This window comes from Vidua macroura, chromosome 1 (genome assembly GCF_024509145.1).
Source record: "Vidua macroura isolate BioBank_ID:100142 chromosome 1, ASM2450914v1, whole genome shotgun sequence".
In the NCBI taxonomy this organism is placed as follows: domain Eukaryota; kingdom Metazoa; phylum Chordata; class Aves; order Passeriformes; family Viduidae; genus Vidua; species Vidua macroura.
The window spans coordinates 42,785,165-42,803,666 of NC_071571.1; the positions used below are offsets into that span (position 1 = coordinate 42,785,165).

Consider the following 18,502-nt stretch of genomic DNA (forward strand, 5'->3'; position numbering starts at 1 on the left):
TTTGCAGAGGGAAAAAACCCACAGAAAGTCCATTCACATATTAAAAAGCAGAATTACACAGCTTATTGTCAGAATGTTCTCTTTGCATTGAACTCCCACATACTGAGACAGCACACTTAACCAAGGAGGTACTTTTTTGTCAATGAATTTGAGATAAATATTTAACTTAACTAGATTACTTAAACCTCAGACAAACCTGAAAGGACAGATTTAAATACACAAATACTTCCTAAACTTTTGGACTATTAGTTTCTAGTATTTGTTTTACTCTCCCTGAGCTTAAGCAGTCCTTTTCACCTTCCTGCAGGGATACACCTCAAAGATCCATACTATTTGAAAAGATAATGACTTTTGAAATCTTATTACCATTGTCTATTTTCTGAGCTGTTCTGGGATCAAAGTTCAAGTATTTTTGTAAATCTGGGGTCCAGTTTCTTGTGTCATTTTCACTGTATCGTCCCTTCCAGCGTAAGTGACTCCAGGGATTTTTTAGCTGAAGAAATCGAAGTCCCTAATAAAAACACAAAGTAAAATTGTCAATTCATCTTGTCACAGTAATTTTTACATATTGAAAGTGGCTTTTATATGTATCACGAAAACACAGAATCATTAAGTTTTCTGAAATTTCCCAGTGGAGTCCAAGACAAAATAACATATATTAGCCATTAGAGTAAAAAAATCAGTAGCAACCCATCTAGGGTAAACCTAGAAACACATGTAGATTTCAAACAGGAGTTTGAAAACACCTTCAGTTTGATTTGATACCTTATATTCTCTTATATCCAAGACTGCATATGCATGGGTTGGAACTAAACCCCACTTCTCTCCTTCCTCTTCAGACATCACCCCTGTAGCTGTTGTGATAAGGACATCTCCCTTGTGAAATCTGTTCAACAAGAGGTGAAAAAAATAGCTTAATTAAATCCCACAAGTTGCAATCTAACATTTGCCAGATGCTGCAATAGCATGTTTGTACACTGTCCATTAGCATGACCCTGCTTTATAAAAACTGGGATATAGGGGTTTTTGTCAACAGAAATCACTTCTGAAAAAAACTGAAAAAGTGGAACTATTTTTCTTTCACAATTAAGTATACAGTTTAAATTTAAAATTATTATTTTAATATAATTTCATATCTTCCTAAACAAAATTCAGCATTTATCAACCTCAAGCTCAGCCTGTGTCACTTTTAATATACTCTTCACAGATCTACAGCTGAGCACAAATGTGGTTTCATCACCACTAAGTAAATGACTGCATATAGCAAATTATTAAGTCTGTCACACCCCCAGGATTCGGAAGAAGGAGAAGTTCTTGCTTCTATACTTTTGCAGGTGTTTATACTCAAGTTTAGTGTTCCGAATAGCAATTGTTCATTTTGGAACAATTACTGTTGTGAAAACACACTAACATGTTTCCAGCCTATGCTAAAAATCCAAGTACATACTCGGTGTCCCTAGACAGATAACAGGATCGCTGGACTGTATGGGTCAACACATTTTCACTCTAGCACAGGTGAACAATAGCAATGTTCCAATGGATAGATCCCATCCTAACTTCAGTTACACCTTCAAATTACAACACAGGAACATCTGAAAAATTGTTGACAGCTCTGAGAGTTCCTAAGCAACTGAAAAAATTCTGTAGAAAGACTCTTTTATCGTGGATGCAGATGCTTCAGTCAACAGAATAACCCCCTTCTACTGTATTGAAATACATAAGACACTGGCTGCACAGAGCCATTTTGAAATAAAAGTAGTTGGTATACCTAGCATTTATGATTTACAGCTGTATCTTTCACCATAAGCAAAATAATAGAATAATTTATTTTGGACTTTTAAGACCATCAAATGCTACTGCTATGGTAGGTCTGAAAACCAGTATTTCAGTTTTGATAGACTTTTGCTGCTCCTCCAGGAGGTTTACTGATGGGGCATAACCTTGCGATACAATTAGAAACACTGTATTATATCTGCTTGCCAAGGACAGCAGATATAATATAGTTCTGGGGAACTGTGTGGAAACACAAGACATACCTTTCTTTTTAAACACTTAACTGGAATATATTATAACTGGTACCAGTTATAATATAACTGGTATATTGGTTCCAAACTGCTCTTCTCTGACTTTATATTCTGTTTTCTTTATCACGGAAAGGTTTATTTTTTTATTCATACATATAGAAGAAGAATTCCATCACACAAAATTCCCCAGTATTTTAATCTTCTGTTCTAACAAAGCCACCAATACCTCAATTTTTCTTCTTCCAGAAAGCACATGGAGGTTTTATAAAGCACAATTTGTAGCAGTACCAAAACGCTGTTGAAGTATCTGTGGTGACTGTACTGCTTTTACAGTGGTAACACAGCTACTACACAGCAAGCATTTTAATTACTTAGGAAAGAACAAATGTCTACCTCTGATAAAGCATTCTGAAAGTGCTATCTTTATTGAAGGCTTGATTGTCAGAGTGCATAGCAATTCTTTCAGGTATCCAACCTGTCAGTGCATGGAGATCAATATTCTGAAATGCAAGTGTTCAAAAGAAATCAGAACAGATAATCCATATATAAACATTTGATGTCTGTACACAACTTATACAATGCCTTGAAAGAAATAAAGTACACATAAGTTACAATACAGCTCTACACATAAAAGGGTCAAGATTAAGACTAACAAACAAAAAATTCTTTGATTAGACAAGAACAACATTTCCAAGTAGCTTAAAAAAAAAAAAGCTGGAAAGTGAACTGATGAAATAAATTGGAATTCCAGAGCAATGGAAGCATATCAGAATCATCAGTCATGCTCAATTGTGTGATGTGTTCTATTTATTTCATTGATTTAGAGATTTTTAAAGCCTATCTCAGAAGCACTATTTGGTACCTTGCTATTATATATGCATTTTAAATAATTTATGTTTTATTTCTGAAGCTCAGGGTTTGGGCTTTTTATTCTTTTTGGTAAAGCTGACACTGACATGTATTTCCATAAAAATATGCTTTAATCTCCCAACTCCTTGAAAAATTGCTTAATTCCTATTCTTTTGCTTTGTACTCCTCAAAGCAAAAGCAGAGACTGTCTATGCTTGAAGTGTCAGTAACCAGCACTGGGTGTGGGAACTTGAGGAATTACAAGTACAAGACAGCCTGATTGTAAGTAACCCCGATTACAGAAGGAAGCTGGAATACAGTGGAAACTGGAGGGGGCAGGAAGGGTGGAGATTAAATGTCACCAGTCAAGCTGTTTTTCCAGATAGCAAGTTAAGAGGATGCCAATGGTAATAAAACACCATTATTCTCACCAGCTTTTGTCCTTCAAAACAAAGCAGCCTGACACTTAAAAATGTGTGCCACGTTTACCCCTTACAAAAGCTACATTTGTCTCCATAATAATTTTTCAAGAGTTGATGATTGCCAAGAATATCCACCAAGAATGTGATTGTCAAGACATGAATTAACACCATGAATTTAAAAAAAAAAAAATTAATAGTATAAAGTTAAAATCAGAAAGGCGTCCTAAGTACCAAATTATGTGGGCTACTCACTTCAGCAAACCATCTCTCTTTAAAAGAGTAACTTGCATGCCACTTGTATGATGTATGTTTACTGTTTCTTTAGTAACCACATTCTAGAAACCCAATGCATATTTATGGAGATGAGTGGAACAATCTGATAAACAAACTTGCATAGATAAAAGCACTTGCTTCCTCTATATAGACCTTCTAAATGTCTAGACTGTTCCTTTCCTAGCTGACTCCATTACCTAATGAGGGAGAACTGCCCTATTTATTGAGAGAATTAGAAACCAAAATCAGCAGTATTGATATGGGCAAAGAGAATTTGACTTCACCCAACACCTCCATCTAGACTCTATATAAACACTTCCTACCCACAAGCATCAATACTGAAGTCTGAGAACTAAGATTGACTTTGACCATCAAGATGTCCTGCTCATTCTATTTTGATGGAATAATTTCATTAAGTACAGCTAAAAGTATTTGTGAAAGAAAGAAACAGAAAAAAACTTTAAGAAAATGTCAAACCAAAGACTTGTCTCCCTAAGCTGTTCACTTTGATTTCACTAGAATGAAATTATTTTACCCATTATTATTTAAGTGGATTTTTTCCTCTTAAAAATAATCTCATACTTACAGAATTTGATCCAGGAAAATCATATCCTCCCATAACCTTCATGTAAGCCTTTTCTATTAGTGACACCCATAATTCATTCTTATTATTGGAATAAGAGCAGAGAAGTTCCCCACTATGATCAACAGGTAACTGGTCATCTATGATTACCTGTGTGAAATGAATGAAAAATCATCACAAATCTAATAAAGTATTTTGAAAGTAATCAGAAGATAAAACAAAATCCTCATTAATACAAAGCTTTTCAGACACAACCAGACTTGACCATTATTCTCATGTATGGAACCTCTTATCAATCCTGTAGTGGTTTGCCCAAGTGAAAAAGAAATTCCACTGCCAGCTCTTGATTGCAATGGTCTAACTGGGTGACATGGGAGTGGCTGCCCTGACTGATGGTGACAGTACACTCTTATAAAGTGTGCAATAGCTACTGCAAAAGGCACTTACAGAAAGGTTCCATGCAATTACAAGCATAAAAAGTAAAGAAAAGCCTAACAATTTTCCTCATCTAATTAGAGCATGGATGATGTGTGGTAGCCAGCAGAGAAATAAATATTTATTTATCTTTAAGGAAACAAATTTTGTCATATCACTTTCATAGCCTCTAGTTCGAGATTTAAGTTTCTTCTCTCTGAAAAGGAAAAACACCACAAAGCAGCAGCTCTGACAGTATTAACATTTCTTCTTTAAATTAGGTACTATATATTCATCATTACAGAGTCTTACTGAGTATTTGAAGTAATCTGAAACAGTTTCTGTGAATAGATGTTTTAGTTTCCTGTTGGCACCAGTCCATTAGAAATACAGGCTACCAACACAGCATAGTCTCTGGTCAAATCCTATCTGTGCAGGAATGAATAGACCTTTTCATAGGAGAGCAAATGGCCATTCATCCTAACAAAAGGCAGCCATTAGGAGATCTTTTGGAAAGAATATTAAGAGCAAGGCAGATACAAAAACGATACTTTCCTGGAACATTCAGATTCCGGAATTTTGCAGCTCAAGGACTTCCTAACCCAGAGGTTATATTTTAACAATTAAGAGCCTTTGAGGAGTTTCTCCGACCTCCCAACCCTATGAATATGACCACTCAGCTTCTGAACTCTCATAAGCATTCATCAGTCACTGTGATCTGTGCTACAGTTAAGTATGATGTGGAGAAATACATTATTTTATGTTCTTATTTATTACACTGAAAAGAAAATGAACTTGTTTGTGAAGTTTTATCTTCAGGCATTTCCTCTTACTAAAAATCTGCAGAGCAAGGCCTTGCTAGAGTTATCAGTTGTATTATTCCTCTATGGTCATTTCATATCTATACTCTTCCTGATATCCCCCTCTGTATTTTTTAATTCTTTCTAATATGGAGTGGAGGAGTGCACATCTAATTCATAAATAGGGGATACATAGCTTTGTTCCTGTTTGGTTTTCACAATTCTATTAAGTAATATAAGGCATTTTTTTTACATGAATTTAATGTAAGGCTGCTTGCATTAATGTCTATAGAAGTACAGACAGAAGTATGTGGTAGCATACTTCAAAACCAAAAATGAATCTCAAAAAGGTTTAACAATTAAAAACTACTTTCCAAAAACACCTGCCTAAAGTTTTTGCTATGCAAGCACTTCATAGTGAAGCTGATCAAGCCTTTAAAACACATGACTTATGCAGTAACACTAGTAAGTTCCCCCCAGAAATTTACCTTTCTAGGAACACCATTGATATGAAGCTTCACCATGTATTTACCACATGGATTATATTCTGGTTCTCCTTTCTTATTCTGAGGGTAAATTATACTGTAAACAGAAAAAAAAAAAAAAAAGAAAAGGAGGAAATTATGACATAAATGACTTGTCTGTACCTACACTCATAATGATACAAGTGTGATTAACACAATCTGTTTATAGAATTTACACTGAACAGAAATATGGGATTTTTAATGAAGAGCAACTCAAATTTAGTAAAAATAATCATCTTTAAATAGAGTTTATTTTTTCAGGCCCTGCTGTTGCTGCAGCTTTCAACTTAATATAGTAGCAAAATGAACATAAGTAACCTGTTTCTCAAACAGAAGCAAGGCAAACAAATTTATCTTATGATTAAACAAGCAGTATTTACAAATCTATGATATAAATACAATATTTGCCTGAATGACAAGTCAAAATTTTCAAAGAGAAGGCAGTACAGAACTTTGAAAAGAATACAAATTCAGTTCCAAAAAGAATAGGTTAAAACAAAACAATCCAAAAAACATTCACACACTGGTCTGGCAACAGCATCCTAGCAAAGTCCAGAAAATCCATGGCAAATTTATCACAGGATGCCAACTGGGTGGAGCTGAGATAGTGTTGTTAACATTAATTCTACAGTAAGTTGTAAAATGGACCACCTGTTGCACAGCAGCAAACAAAGTAGAAAAATGAAACCAGAAGGCATTATAAATAAAGTTTATGTTTTAAAAATCCCAAACAAATACAAAATCCTGCCAAACTATTTCTTACTCCTCAAAGCACATCTGAAGTTAGACTCCAGTGTCTATATACATACCTATATTGACAGCAAGTTATAGCTTAGTGAGTTAGAGAGTTCTGTGATTTTTAAAAAATTTTGTAATGAACTATGCTTAGTTAGTTAAGGAATGCTTGACTGTGATTTTAGCTGGCTTTGATTTAAATCTGTGTTGGCTGAGTATCAGAAGAAAACCCTGAGAAATTATCTCACAGCACCTGAAGAAAGGAACTCCATGAACTCATACCCCTTAGAGAAATCAATCTACAGCTGAAGAACAAAATTCAATAAAGAATTGTTTAATGGTTATCATATAACTAGAGATGAATAAGATGTCATAGAAAAAGAAAGCTATCTTGAGCAAGTTAAGGAGTCAAAGGCCAAAACCCCCCCAGAAAACACTGCAGGTACATTAAGCGAGCCACTTCATGGACTTGTTACACCCCAGAAAACTTAATCAATGGTAATTATCTCACCAGGACAGCAAATTTAATAAAATGCTGCTTGGCTGGATAAAACTTGGGTTATCCATTAAACAAAGATAGATGAGATGTTCTGGTAGTAATAAAAGAAACAAAACACCTATATCATAATGCAATAAATTGGGAAGACTTTTGGGAGTATCTATAAAAAATCTTGAATATTAGAGCATATATAAATGTCTGAAAACTGTTGTTTCTTTGAACAAGTCTATGTTGACTAAATTCACAATCTGTTCCAAATTTTGACTCAAAATTTTTATTAGGAATGTTTGTCTAACAGCTTTTTGCTGTTAGACTAAAACCTTTGTTTCAATATAAAGTTGGCTTCCAGCTTAGAAGTGTTGAAACCACGAGTCCAAGGGAGATGAAGGTGAAACAAATGCTGTTTTTTACTGTGTACAGCTGTCACAGAACATACTGCAGAAGCTTGGCAGTATTAAGTCTGAAAAGATCTTACAAAGCAACAGCTACTTACCTCGTGATCAATTTTTTGTTGTATCTTCTTTCATATGCTGCACTGATAGCTAGTGATGCCACGAAAGAACAATCTGACACTATTGTCTATAAAGAAAAGAAAACCAGTAAGAACATTTACTAAAAACTCAGATACTGAGAGATGAATGCAGTGTGTGGAGGGAAGGAAAACAGCCAGTTAATTCGCTTCAAAAGGGAAGGATTTAAACCAAAAGAAGCAAAGTCACTAATAAAGAGGCAGAAAAAATATGCTTGCTCAAAATGAGGCCCCTACAGAGCAAATTTTTTTCCATTTATTTAATCTCATAAGAGCCAAGGAAAGCACTGTCCTATTTGGGGATTCCTTTATGAGCAATGAAGTGCCCCATGAAAAACCACTAGCAGCACATGTATTTCCTTGGGAACAATTTACCTGCTTTATGCTGAAACTTGATACAGTATAGATCATCGTAGGGTTATTTGTTATGTCATCTGGTCGCACCCACTTGGCAAACATTGCTTTCTGTTTGGGGGATAATGGTAGCTTCCCACACTTATCACTAGATTTAAGAGAGAAAAAAAGTAGAAAAAAATCAATAGCAGTTTAGAAGAGCTTTTTATGGTATGTGCAGTCTTAAATATGCCAGGTAGATGGTGCAAAATATGCACAGAACAATTACAAAGCTGTAAAACAAAAGCTATTTCAAGGCACACTGCTTCTAAGTTTGGGATTTTTAAGGGGGAAAAAGGCAAAAACATTAAAAACCCCAAATGTCTTTGTCTATTATGGCTATGTAATCTTAACTTATTATTATTGCTTATGAATGAAAATCTAGCTGTTATATATCACTCTTCCTTGGAATAGCCCTTTACAGAGGAAACAGCTATCACCTGCATTTTACAGGCAACCCAGCTAAACTAATTTGCATGGAGGAGCATCAGAAAGCAGACTCAAGCTGCCAGCCCAGCCCAATAATCAAAAAAGCCAAATATAATATTATCCTTATAGGCTTGAAGACACAGTGCAAAAGTACTACAGAGCGGGATCAGCTTACAATAAAGTTTTAAGTTCCAAGTGGAAGAAGGAGGTGGTAATATTTAAATATCTCTGCCTGAATTATGCTTAAAAGCCTATGTAAACAATTTTAAACCCTGAAAAAGAAAATACAGAAATACCAAATATGGAAAGGTTTTGAAAATAAAATGAAGTTCAGTAACTGAAGCATACTTACGAAAAAGGCATAGGGAAGGCAAAACGTTCCCTCAGATCAACACTCATGAAAGGTACATATTCAATGCCATTAATCTTTGAAGTCTTCCTGCAAGTCAGAAGAAAAACATCAAAAAAAAAAAGAGTTACAAACCTATCAATCATCTTCTGAAGATTAACTTGCAAAAGGTAACAATAAAATAAGTTTTTAAAAACTAGTAATACATAGTGCTTCTGAAAACAAGACCACTACCTCTTAAACATTATATATTTGATAATTTTCAAAAGTCACAATTTCAGTTAATGGTTTTATGGATTATTTTTAGCTTATTTCACCTATAATAAAAATCAAAGTAAAAGGAACTGGATGGACTAGAAGGCAGAGTCATATAAAATATTATGCTCCTTTTATTTCCAGTGAAGTAGCAGTTGTATAATCTATAAAAACAACTTTGCACTTTGGCCTCTCAGAGCCAGACCTTCCATGAACTCATTTGGGAAAATCTTAGACTTACCTGAGTACTTCAATCTCCTCTGCAGTGTATCTCTGACCTTGAGATTCACTAGCTTGTACTGCTCTGATTGTCTGTGGTTTATCATTTAAAGAAAAATCAGGTCCCAATGGAAAGAACGTTCTGACTGGCTGATTCGGTTTGGCTGCAGTTGACTTTTCTTTCTGTGATGACTTTGACATAGATTCCTTCAGTGCTTCTGCTCTAAAGCAAATAAAGAATGCATTTTCTTTACAACAGTGATAAAAATATAATTACAGTTCAATTATTGATTTTCTTGGTTCATGTTCCCACATATGTTAAATGGAATGAGCAAATGCCCAAGTTGACCAACACTACTTTTTCTGAAAAACAAAAATAGATTTCTGATGCTGGTACTTCTTTATTTTCCTGTTATTGAATCAATTAAAATATAGCATTTCCAACTCATACAAGCTACTTTTGACAGAACTCATTAGATTTTTATTGCCTCTAAATTATGCTAATAGGAGAGTTTGTGTAAGTGTTCATTATGTGGAATCTCAGAACAAAATCACTGAAACACTGAGAAAAAACTGATCTGCACCCTCTCATACTTTCCAGATTTATTTTGTCGAGCAGGTACAATAGTAGTAAAATCCATGGGCACTCTCACAACCCAGACTTTCAACTGCTTGAACACTGTGTATGCAGGAGCCATATTTTGTTACTGCTGCATTAAGTTTCTGGATAGTCACACACATGCAAAATATTGGGATTTTTTCCTGAACACAGACTGAGAAGTGAAAAAACCCAGCTTATACTGAAATTTAGCCCAACATAGCCTGGTATTCACCATCATAGAGCTGATTTAAAAAGAGGTACATTGACCTTATACTTGTGTAAATTGTTTCAGAGATTTCACTACACATATCCTATGTAATTAGATTGCTATTGTAAAGAAAAATGTTTCCCAGTTTCCAAGTTGTCTTCCTTATGGAGGGGCACTGACACCTTGACTTCATGCTAGCCTGAGTTCAGCATCTTTTTTAGAGGCCAATTATAGTACTATGGATTATATCCCTGAAGTACTGCATTTATTCTAACAAGAACACAATCCTTTCCTATTTCTGCATGTCCCAAGATTCCCAGAGGGTTGTCACAACAGCTGCCACATTCAGCAGTGAAGCAGCTGGCAACTAGCTCCAAGGTGAACTCTGCAGGAGCTTAGTCTACACAGAATCCACACAGACATATTAGACTGAGAATCCAACTCAGAGGCTGCACTTAAATCTGACAGCAAGTATGCTTACTAACATTAGCAGTACTCACCTATCCAGTGCTTGTCGAGCCAGTTGTTTCAGTTTGGACTGGAGGCCTGTTTCTGAGGTTTCAGTAGCCTAAAGTGCAAAATTAAAGAAAAATCTACACATCCAAAAACCACCAACATGTTTTATAAGCTCAGTTGTCATACTTCTAGATTACAGCAAAGAGTAACTAGCTATTTCTTCCAATTCTCTTTTTGAAATGAGCAAATATTTAGCTTTGTTTGTTTGTTGTTTCTTTTTTTAAACTCAGCATAAAAAAATATTATGTAAGCAAATACTATTTTGCTGTTGTAGTGAAATTTTGATAAAAAGGAAGTTCTGTCTAAAATTCTTCAGCATGGAAAACAGTGCATACACAAAAAGAACTGCCAGAAGAATTACTTGTATTAAAACACTATTGGCAGAAAGAAGACATAACAAAATGCTGCATATACTGCTGAGCTTGGATGTGTTCTGATTCTTTTCCCCAAATGTGTTAAAATGATCATGGTAACTTAGGAAAAAAAAATTAAATGTTTATTTTAATAAAATAAGTTTGTTTTCAAACAAACAAGATAGAGGTGCAAGAACAACATTTTTAACTTGCAATCAAAAGCATAAAATAACCTAGAACAGGGTGACAAATATGTGAAGTGTTAACTTCTGTTCCCATTTAGGAAGTCATCTATGACTGCTTATACTTTTGTCTTCCTTACAGATGAAGCACAGCTTCTGCAGCCAACCAATCTGCAGGAGGCACAACATGAGGTGTGGCTTCTCCTGTGGCACCCACAAGCAGGTTTCAGGTTCTAGCTTTGTGCCTTGACCAATTATTCCAGGTCAGGGACGTCAACTGAGGATACAAAAAGCAAGCTACTCTCACCCCAAGAAACAAAACTAGAAAAATCCTCTAATTTAATTTGCAAATAAATAACACTCTGTGGTTCCTGGTTGGAAAAGACTTTTAAAGATTTATGAAGGTAAGCAGTGGAGATGGAACACCAGCACACTCGTGTAGGAATATGCCACAAAAGAGGAATAATGGTTGCTCTCTGAGTACTTCAAGGGTAAAGAAGAAACAAATCTCTCCCCCTGAATATACTGAGGAGAAAGACAGGAGTAAAGCTTCAAGACAGCAGAGTCCCTTAAATGTCCTTTCATCCTGGGAAGAAGAAAGTACCTTTGGGTCACCGCAAGGGACAAACCTTACCATCATGTCAACAAAAGAATATGCTAGTCAAGTTTTAAAGAAACTTCATCAGTATCTTGTACCTAATGAAATACCCAATAAATGCAGTTGTTAATATGAGATATTTCCAGACCAACTTCAGTAATATTTGCATGCACTGACACAAGAAGGAGGAACATAGAAAAAAAGGAGCATGCTGCTGCAGTAAGAAAATGAAAGTGTTCTGCTCCAATAGCTCAAGTGGAAAAACTAGAGCAGCTCTACTAACTCTTGATCTGGTTACACTGTATCACCAGGGGTTTTAGCCTAGGTAAAACCTGTTAACATAATTCAGAGGAAAGGATTTACTCAAGCATGTAGCAACAGTAATATAATATCCTCAATAACCTAGAAATATTTTTACATTATAACATTGAAAAGAAAAAGAAAAACAGACTTGGTGGAGTTACATTATGATGGTGAGCTCTTCTTGTAATGAGTTAGTTAAGGCAACTGGACTTAAGGGAGAAAAGCAGTACCTGTAATTATAGTCTTCATTGTTTATGTAATGGCCAATTCATCCTTATTAATTTCAGTGTGAATTGAATTCACACATAACAGCTTTAGCGTTAAACACTTGAGTAATCAAGTAGTATTTTTGATAGTTTTGGCATCAGTAGACTGTTACGTCTTCAGAAAATGTTACACACACAAACTTCCCTTAAATGACTTCCTTTAATGTAGTCAGAAATTAATACAGCTGGCACATTGGCAAGTCATCTTTATTTTTAACAGCTTTTAATTTCTGTTTTTGTGGTATTTGCTCCAGGGCAAAAATCAACACAAAAAATATTCCAGTTCAGAAAAAAACCCACATAAATGACAAGTCCCCATAAATTTACAGTGTTGTATAGCAACATAACAAAGACTGGAAGAAACACTAAAAAAAAAATACAGTGAAACAACCAAAAAAAACTTAAAAGGTAGTTTTTACAAATACAGGTACTCCATTTTCAAGCCAGCCTTTAAGGGTCAGTCATTTGTGAGAGTGGAAGAATTTCTTACCATCACATAATTCCACCAAGTTAACCTGTAGCTTAACATACTGTTTTCAAACAGAGTTCCACCGCTTCTGTGTACAACTCTATAGCTTCTTCTGCATTGCCTTTATCGTCTTCATCAAAAGCCTGTGTAACTAGGAAGTGAGCACGCTCCAAGTCCAACTGTTGTTTTGACTTCAGAGGGTCTGTCTTCTGTGATTGAACTAAATGCAAAAAAAACCAGTATTTAGCATTCTACAGCAGCAGACATGCAAAAACATCCTGAACGTGTCACCAAAACATTAGTTGCTCTAATCAGATGACTAATGTCTATTTCCTGTCTGGTAACAAAATCTTTCTAAACTTTGCTAAAAACATCTATGCAAGGGCAAGGAAACATCATCACACTTCCCTGAAGCAGTGGTTAGCTTCCAGGATACTTCAGATGTGAAATAATGTAAATAAAATCTCTTTCATACTACATGGAGGACAAGGATGTTTAATTATGTAAAATATTGCATCATTTGTGAAAATACATCACCTATGACAATATACTTAGGTCATTAATAAAGGTATTAAGTGGCATGGACACCTTTCTCGCATTTGTTCTACAGATGTGGCTCCTCAGAATATTTAAAAGCAAAGAACACCCACACCCAAGTCCTTAGAAAGTCAGTCTCTGCTTAATTTATGATGTATCAGAATTCAAAGCACTGATGTGCTCATTGTATTTGTGGTTCTTCACAAAGGACAAGAAAATCAGAATAAGAAAAACAGCGCAAACACCATTTATATGTATTTCACAGCAGCAAACAACATTCCACTCAATTAATTTAAGCAGAGGTTTAATTAGAAAGCTCCTTACCCACCTGCTGAATGGAGAGCTTGAACTCTCTCCAAGTACTCATTTATTTTTTCTTGAATATTTTCCAAGTTGGACCCAGCCATCCCAGCATAAATCAAGGCTTGTGCAGCTTCCTGCAGGGAGAAGAATTGGAGACAAAGTTAATGTTTGCTGCCTAGAAAATTACTTACCATAAACAGAGGGCCTACAGCAGCCATGAGTTGCATGAAAGCAAGCTCTTACATTTGCAAAAAGACTCAGTGGCTGCAGGGAAATTCTGCTCAAAAGAAAAAGTTTCAAGTTATAAGCTAGATCATGTTTAATTTCACACATCTGGGACAACCTATAGGACTATAAAAACATTCAGAAGTTCTGTAAGATCAGATCTTAGACCTGTTTATATAGAAATGTATGAAATTAGGAGATTTTCAGTCAGTTTGCTTTTAAAGTTGAGGATTTAAGGTTAGGAGAAAAAAGTAGCTATTCCAGTTATTTGCATTTAATCTGGTAATAATGAAAGTAAACAAATATATAAGCTTTTTAAAATCAAATGCCAAGAATTTTTGCATAGAAAGTGTTTTTTAAAATTATCATTACTCCAGATAAAGCTATCCAATCTGGAACGTCTACAAGTGTGAGGCTTCCTAGCTTCTCAAACCTGTTTTTTTAAATGTTTGTATGTACACAAAACACTGGATGGAAGTCTGCTTTCAGGAGGGAGCATAGGCCTCTGGCTCAGAAGCACAGTACGTTAGCCACATTAAGGCTTTTTCCATCCTGTACAAATCTATTAAGAAAAAACGCCTTCAGTTGCATAAGCTGTCTATCCCTTCACTGAATTTATGAAAAACACGTAAGGGTTGGCAGGGTTGCAATAAATAGCCAGAGCTGACACAGTCTCCAAACCATACGGAGAATCAACATTTATCACCCCACAAAAATGACCACAGAAACCTTGTTTTGTCCTCATTATTGACATGGGAAAACCCCCCAGTTTTTTGGCAATGCTCACCTTCCCACCAGCAGCAGAGGAGGTGGTTGGGTAGTAGGCAGGCTGGGAAGGCAGAAAGCAGAAGATTAACTAGAGAGCTGCTTCACAGAGATGGTGCTCAGAGGGGCTGCCCTGCACAGGGCAAGCACAGATCCATGGCCATGGCTCCCTTGTGTATTTTATGGCCATTATTTTGGTCAAGCTTAGCAGTTTGCTCCCATATCCATCTGTTTAGCTTGCCCAAACTTAAAACTAATCCTGATACAGCCTGTATTTGTTATCAGGATGAATTTTCACTGAGAAACATCACAGAACCTAGTCTGCGTGCTCCCTGCCAGCATCCATCTCCATGTTACATCTCACAAAACATCCACAGCCACTGAACAGTAAGCAGAAGTACCATTTATATGCAGCAATTAACTACCATTAAGGTCTAGCACACAACTATTTTTTGCAGGGGAAAAAAGTACATTACAGTTATGTGCTCAAGGGATGGGTATATTTGTCTGTGACATACTGCAAGTACAGACTGACAAAACAGGTGCTGTTATCACAAAGGTAAGTGGTCTACATAAGACGCAAAGAACAAATATGGATCGCCAAACCAGTGCTACAAAACCAGTGTATATTTGATGTTGCTTCTGTGATTTCAAGCACAATTGGTTTTACCTGGTTTTAAAATGAAAATATAACAGAAAGATTTATAAAGATGTTTCATTTTTATAAATATTTATAAGACTTTTAAAGTCTTTTATAAACCAAACCTGCAAAGGACTGAAGCAGATGACAGAATGCTTGTGGAGCCAGCATGCCAGCTGTTTCCAATGACCAGATGGATGTGCAATTCAGACTTAGCATTCATGATCCCTCTAATGTCACTACTGTTTGTCACAAGTAGCGTGCCACAGTCACACTAAGAAAACTACTGATCATCAGTCTGCAAGCTGCTAAAGGCTGGTCAACAGCCAGACTTAGCAACAGCCTTCAGCAGTTTTGGCTGAAGTCATCAGTGTCCAAATATGATCCTGACATTTCTGCAGAGCACCATTAATTAGCAAACTGCCCGAAGCTGGCTTACATGCAGCACACCGCTAGGCCTCTATCAAAGTTACATAGTAGCAGGAAGCCAAGCACACTTGCTAGCCATAGGAACTCCATTCACACATTTTAGTGTTTTCTATGGCAACAACTGTAGCATTTTCCATATTTCACCCTTAAGGCCAAGTTCCTGCAGAAGCCAGTTCAGTACTCAAGCTTTCCCACATGCTTAGTAATTGCACCGGTGGGCTCTGAACTTAGAGCACTTGATAAAAAAGGCAGTGACAGGCCAGAGCTTACTTCTACTGTGCTGGAATAAATGAATAAATAAATAAATAAAGTGTCCCTGAAATAATAAATGACATTTTGTAACTATTTTGTATAATCTAACATGGCAGTGATTCTTCAGGCAACATCCAGAAACCCAAAGGTATCTAGATTACCCTGTTGTCTCGCATAGCTTCAAGTGCACCAAGACTGCCACGGGTGCATTTTTCCACTTAGCAAGAATATCACCTGTATACAGTATGTGAAGAAGATTTTCCACACAGATGTATGTTCAAAAGCATACAAAGGTGACTATTTGCACAAAAAGATATTTTCATTCTGAATAGCACGGAGTAATTTTTTCCACATAAAAGGAGAAATACACAGTGCTAAAGAAGTACTGCACATGGTTATCAGACCATGCACACACACTGCTGCTGATGAACACAGAGCTTATTGGTGTTATTATGGGCAACTAAAACGTTTGCATCTATAAAGTTTACATATATAAATTTAGACCCCACAAAATTAACAACTAGGTTAAAAAAAAACAAAACCCAAAACTCTTCTTCCTATTCTTTCACACTTACATGCATAGGCCACTGAGATATTAACACTATGCTTTTTAAACATTTCACAGACCCCTTGTACTCATTAAATAAAAGGCCAACTAAAGATCCTTTAACAAGTTATTGGAAGATAATGACTTTGTCAGGATAATGGAATCTGTGGAATGATTACCGTGATAAGGATAAACAGAGGCTTCAGAGATCCCTTCTCGCGGGTGAGAAGTCAATGGGATAGGGAATTTTAATGTAACTTTACGACACATAAAACAACAAAACGAGACAATTTACATCGGTGAAAAATGCCTAATGGTTGCACAAAAACTACTAAATACTAGCAGTAAGCCTACAGATATCGAGCAGGACACTGAACCAACGTCATTATACCCTTAGCTACGCCAACCTGAAACTCTACTTAAACAATCAAATCTGGTCAGTAATGGAAAGAATATTCACACGACGTTAAAAACCTATCACTGATAGCTTGTGATCTGAAGCTGTCTTACTGCTGAGCATCTTATATTTCACCACAGACCTCTCTATTTATTTGGTGATTGTACAAGAGAGTTGCTCCCAGCTGCACACCAGGAGCGGCAGTGTGCCCACTTGTGGTTCTCCAAAATGCCCAGCGACATCGCCAGCATAAAACTGATCAGTCTTTCTGGCCTGGCAGGGCTTGGGGAGAGGCCAGGAATGAACGTGTAGAACCAGCGGGGCAGAGACATTTTTAGGTTACGATGAATCTTCCCAGAAGCACTGAAGGGGCTGTGTCTCCAGCAGCTGGAACAAGCACCCGTTCCCGTTTTTTAAGCAGAGTGCCTGCAGTGCTACCCCTAAGCCGGTCGGTAAACACCAGCGCACGGGAAGCGCTCGTTCCCACCTAAAAACAGGACGCAGGGAAAAGGCGTTTCGCAACCCGCCCAGAAGAACGCGGCTCCTCCGAAGACTGACAAACTTTCGACGCTCACGCACGGCCTTCCGCTCTCGTCTCGGCGGGCACCGCCTCGTTTTCCCCGGCCCGAGCAGCTCGTTCCCGGGGCACACCCGCCGGGGGAGGGCGGGGGCGGCCGCGCTGACCCAGCGCGTCTCTCTCCGCCTGCAGGGCCGTGCCGGGCCGCGGGGGTGCCCAACACTCCCCTGCGGCACTCGGGAGGGCCAAGGGGGGAGCGCGAACACTCCCGCAGCTTAAGACCATCATGCAGCCCGCGGCGAAGGGAAGGAGACAGCGGCGCCCCGAGGGAACCGGCGCGTCCCCGCCGTACCTTGTAGTAGAAGACCGCTTCCTGGTAGCGCCCGCTCTGGTCCCGCTGCACCGCCAGCTTCGCGAACTTCACCGCGTCCAGCTCCAGCGTGGTGGCGTCCATGGCCAGCGCCCTCCCGGTGCCGGCGGCAGCAGCGACAGCTCCCGTCGAAGCCCACCCTGTCTCTGTCCCCGCCTCCGCCAGCAGCCCCGCGCCCGCCCGGCCTCTTCCCCCGCCTCCCTGACCCCGCCGCGCCCGTCGGCCGCGCCCCCATGTCTGGCCACGCCCCCATGCCTGACCACGCCTCCGCGTCGTCCCCGTCCCGTGTATGGCCACGCCCACCGGCTCCGATCGCTGCCGTCCGCCTCGTTCGGCCACGCCCACCGCGCGCCCACGCCCGCGCGCTCCGGCAGCGCTGCGCGTGCTCGTGCGCGCGGGGGCGGGCGGGGCCGGTGAGGCGGTGGGCGGGAGCAGCGCGCGCCTGCCTGAGGCGCTGGCGGGGCGAGCGCGCGCAGGGAGGTGATTACAGAATTACAAAATTACAGAATCACAGAATGAGGTTGGAAAAAATCTCTGAGATGGTCAAATCCAAGCCATGACCGAACACCACCGTGTCAAACAGACTGTGATACTAGTCCAGCCTTAAACACCTCCAGGGACGGCGATTCCACCACCTCCCTGGGCAGCCCATTCCAATGTCTAATCACTCCTTCGGTGAATAAATTCCTCCTAATGTCCAACCTGGACCTTTCCTGGCACAGGTTAA

General features: G+C 38.3%; 1 protein-coding gene across 4 annotated transcripts in view; it reads right to left on the minus strand.

Moving 5' to 3' along the window:
- The window catches only part of CAPN7 (calpain 7), a 32,060-nt gene extending 14,138 nt beyond the window's left edge, over positions 1–17,922 (minus strand). For 2 of the 4 annotated variants that reach the window (XM_053986885.1, XM_053986642.1), the window contains exons 1-13: positions 17,758–17,922; positions 13,659–13,767; positions 12,856–13,013; positions 10,607–10,674; positions 9,320–9,520; positions 8,827–8,913; positions 8,028–8,154; positions 7,617–7,702; positions 5,854–5,947; positions 4,155–4,301; positions 2,418–2,524; positions 766–886; positions 367–511 (exon numbers count right to left, since the gene is read on the minus strand). In XM_053986885.1, coding sequence (XP_053842860.1) covers positions 367–511; positions 766–886; positions 2,418–2,524; positions 4,155–4,301; positions 5,854–5,947; positions 7,617–7,702; positions 8,028–8,154; positions 8,827–8,913; positions 9,320–9,520; positions 10,607–10,674; positions 12,856–13,013; positions 13,659–13,767; positions 17,758–17,859 — 1,552 coding nt within the window. In that variant the 5' untranslated portion in view covers positions 17,860–17,922. Of the gene's footprint in view, positions 1–366; positions 512–765; positions 887–2,417; positions 2,525–4,154; positions 4,302–5,853; positions 5,948–7,616; positions 7,703–8,027; positions 8,155–8,826; positions 8,914–9,319; positions 9,521–10,606; positions 10,675–12,814; positions 13,014–13,658; positions 13,768–14,645; positions 14,674–17,757 lie in introns of those variants that run through there. The other 2 variants (XM_053986727.1, XM_053986809.1) reach the window with 2 other exon arrangements.
- Positions 17,923–18,502: the final 580 nt, after the last annotated feature.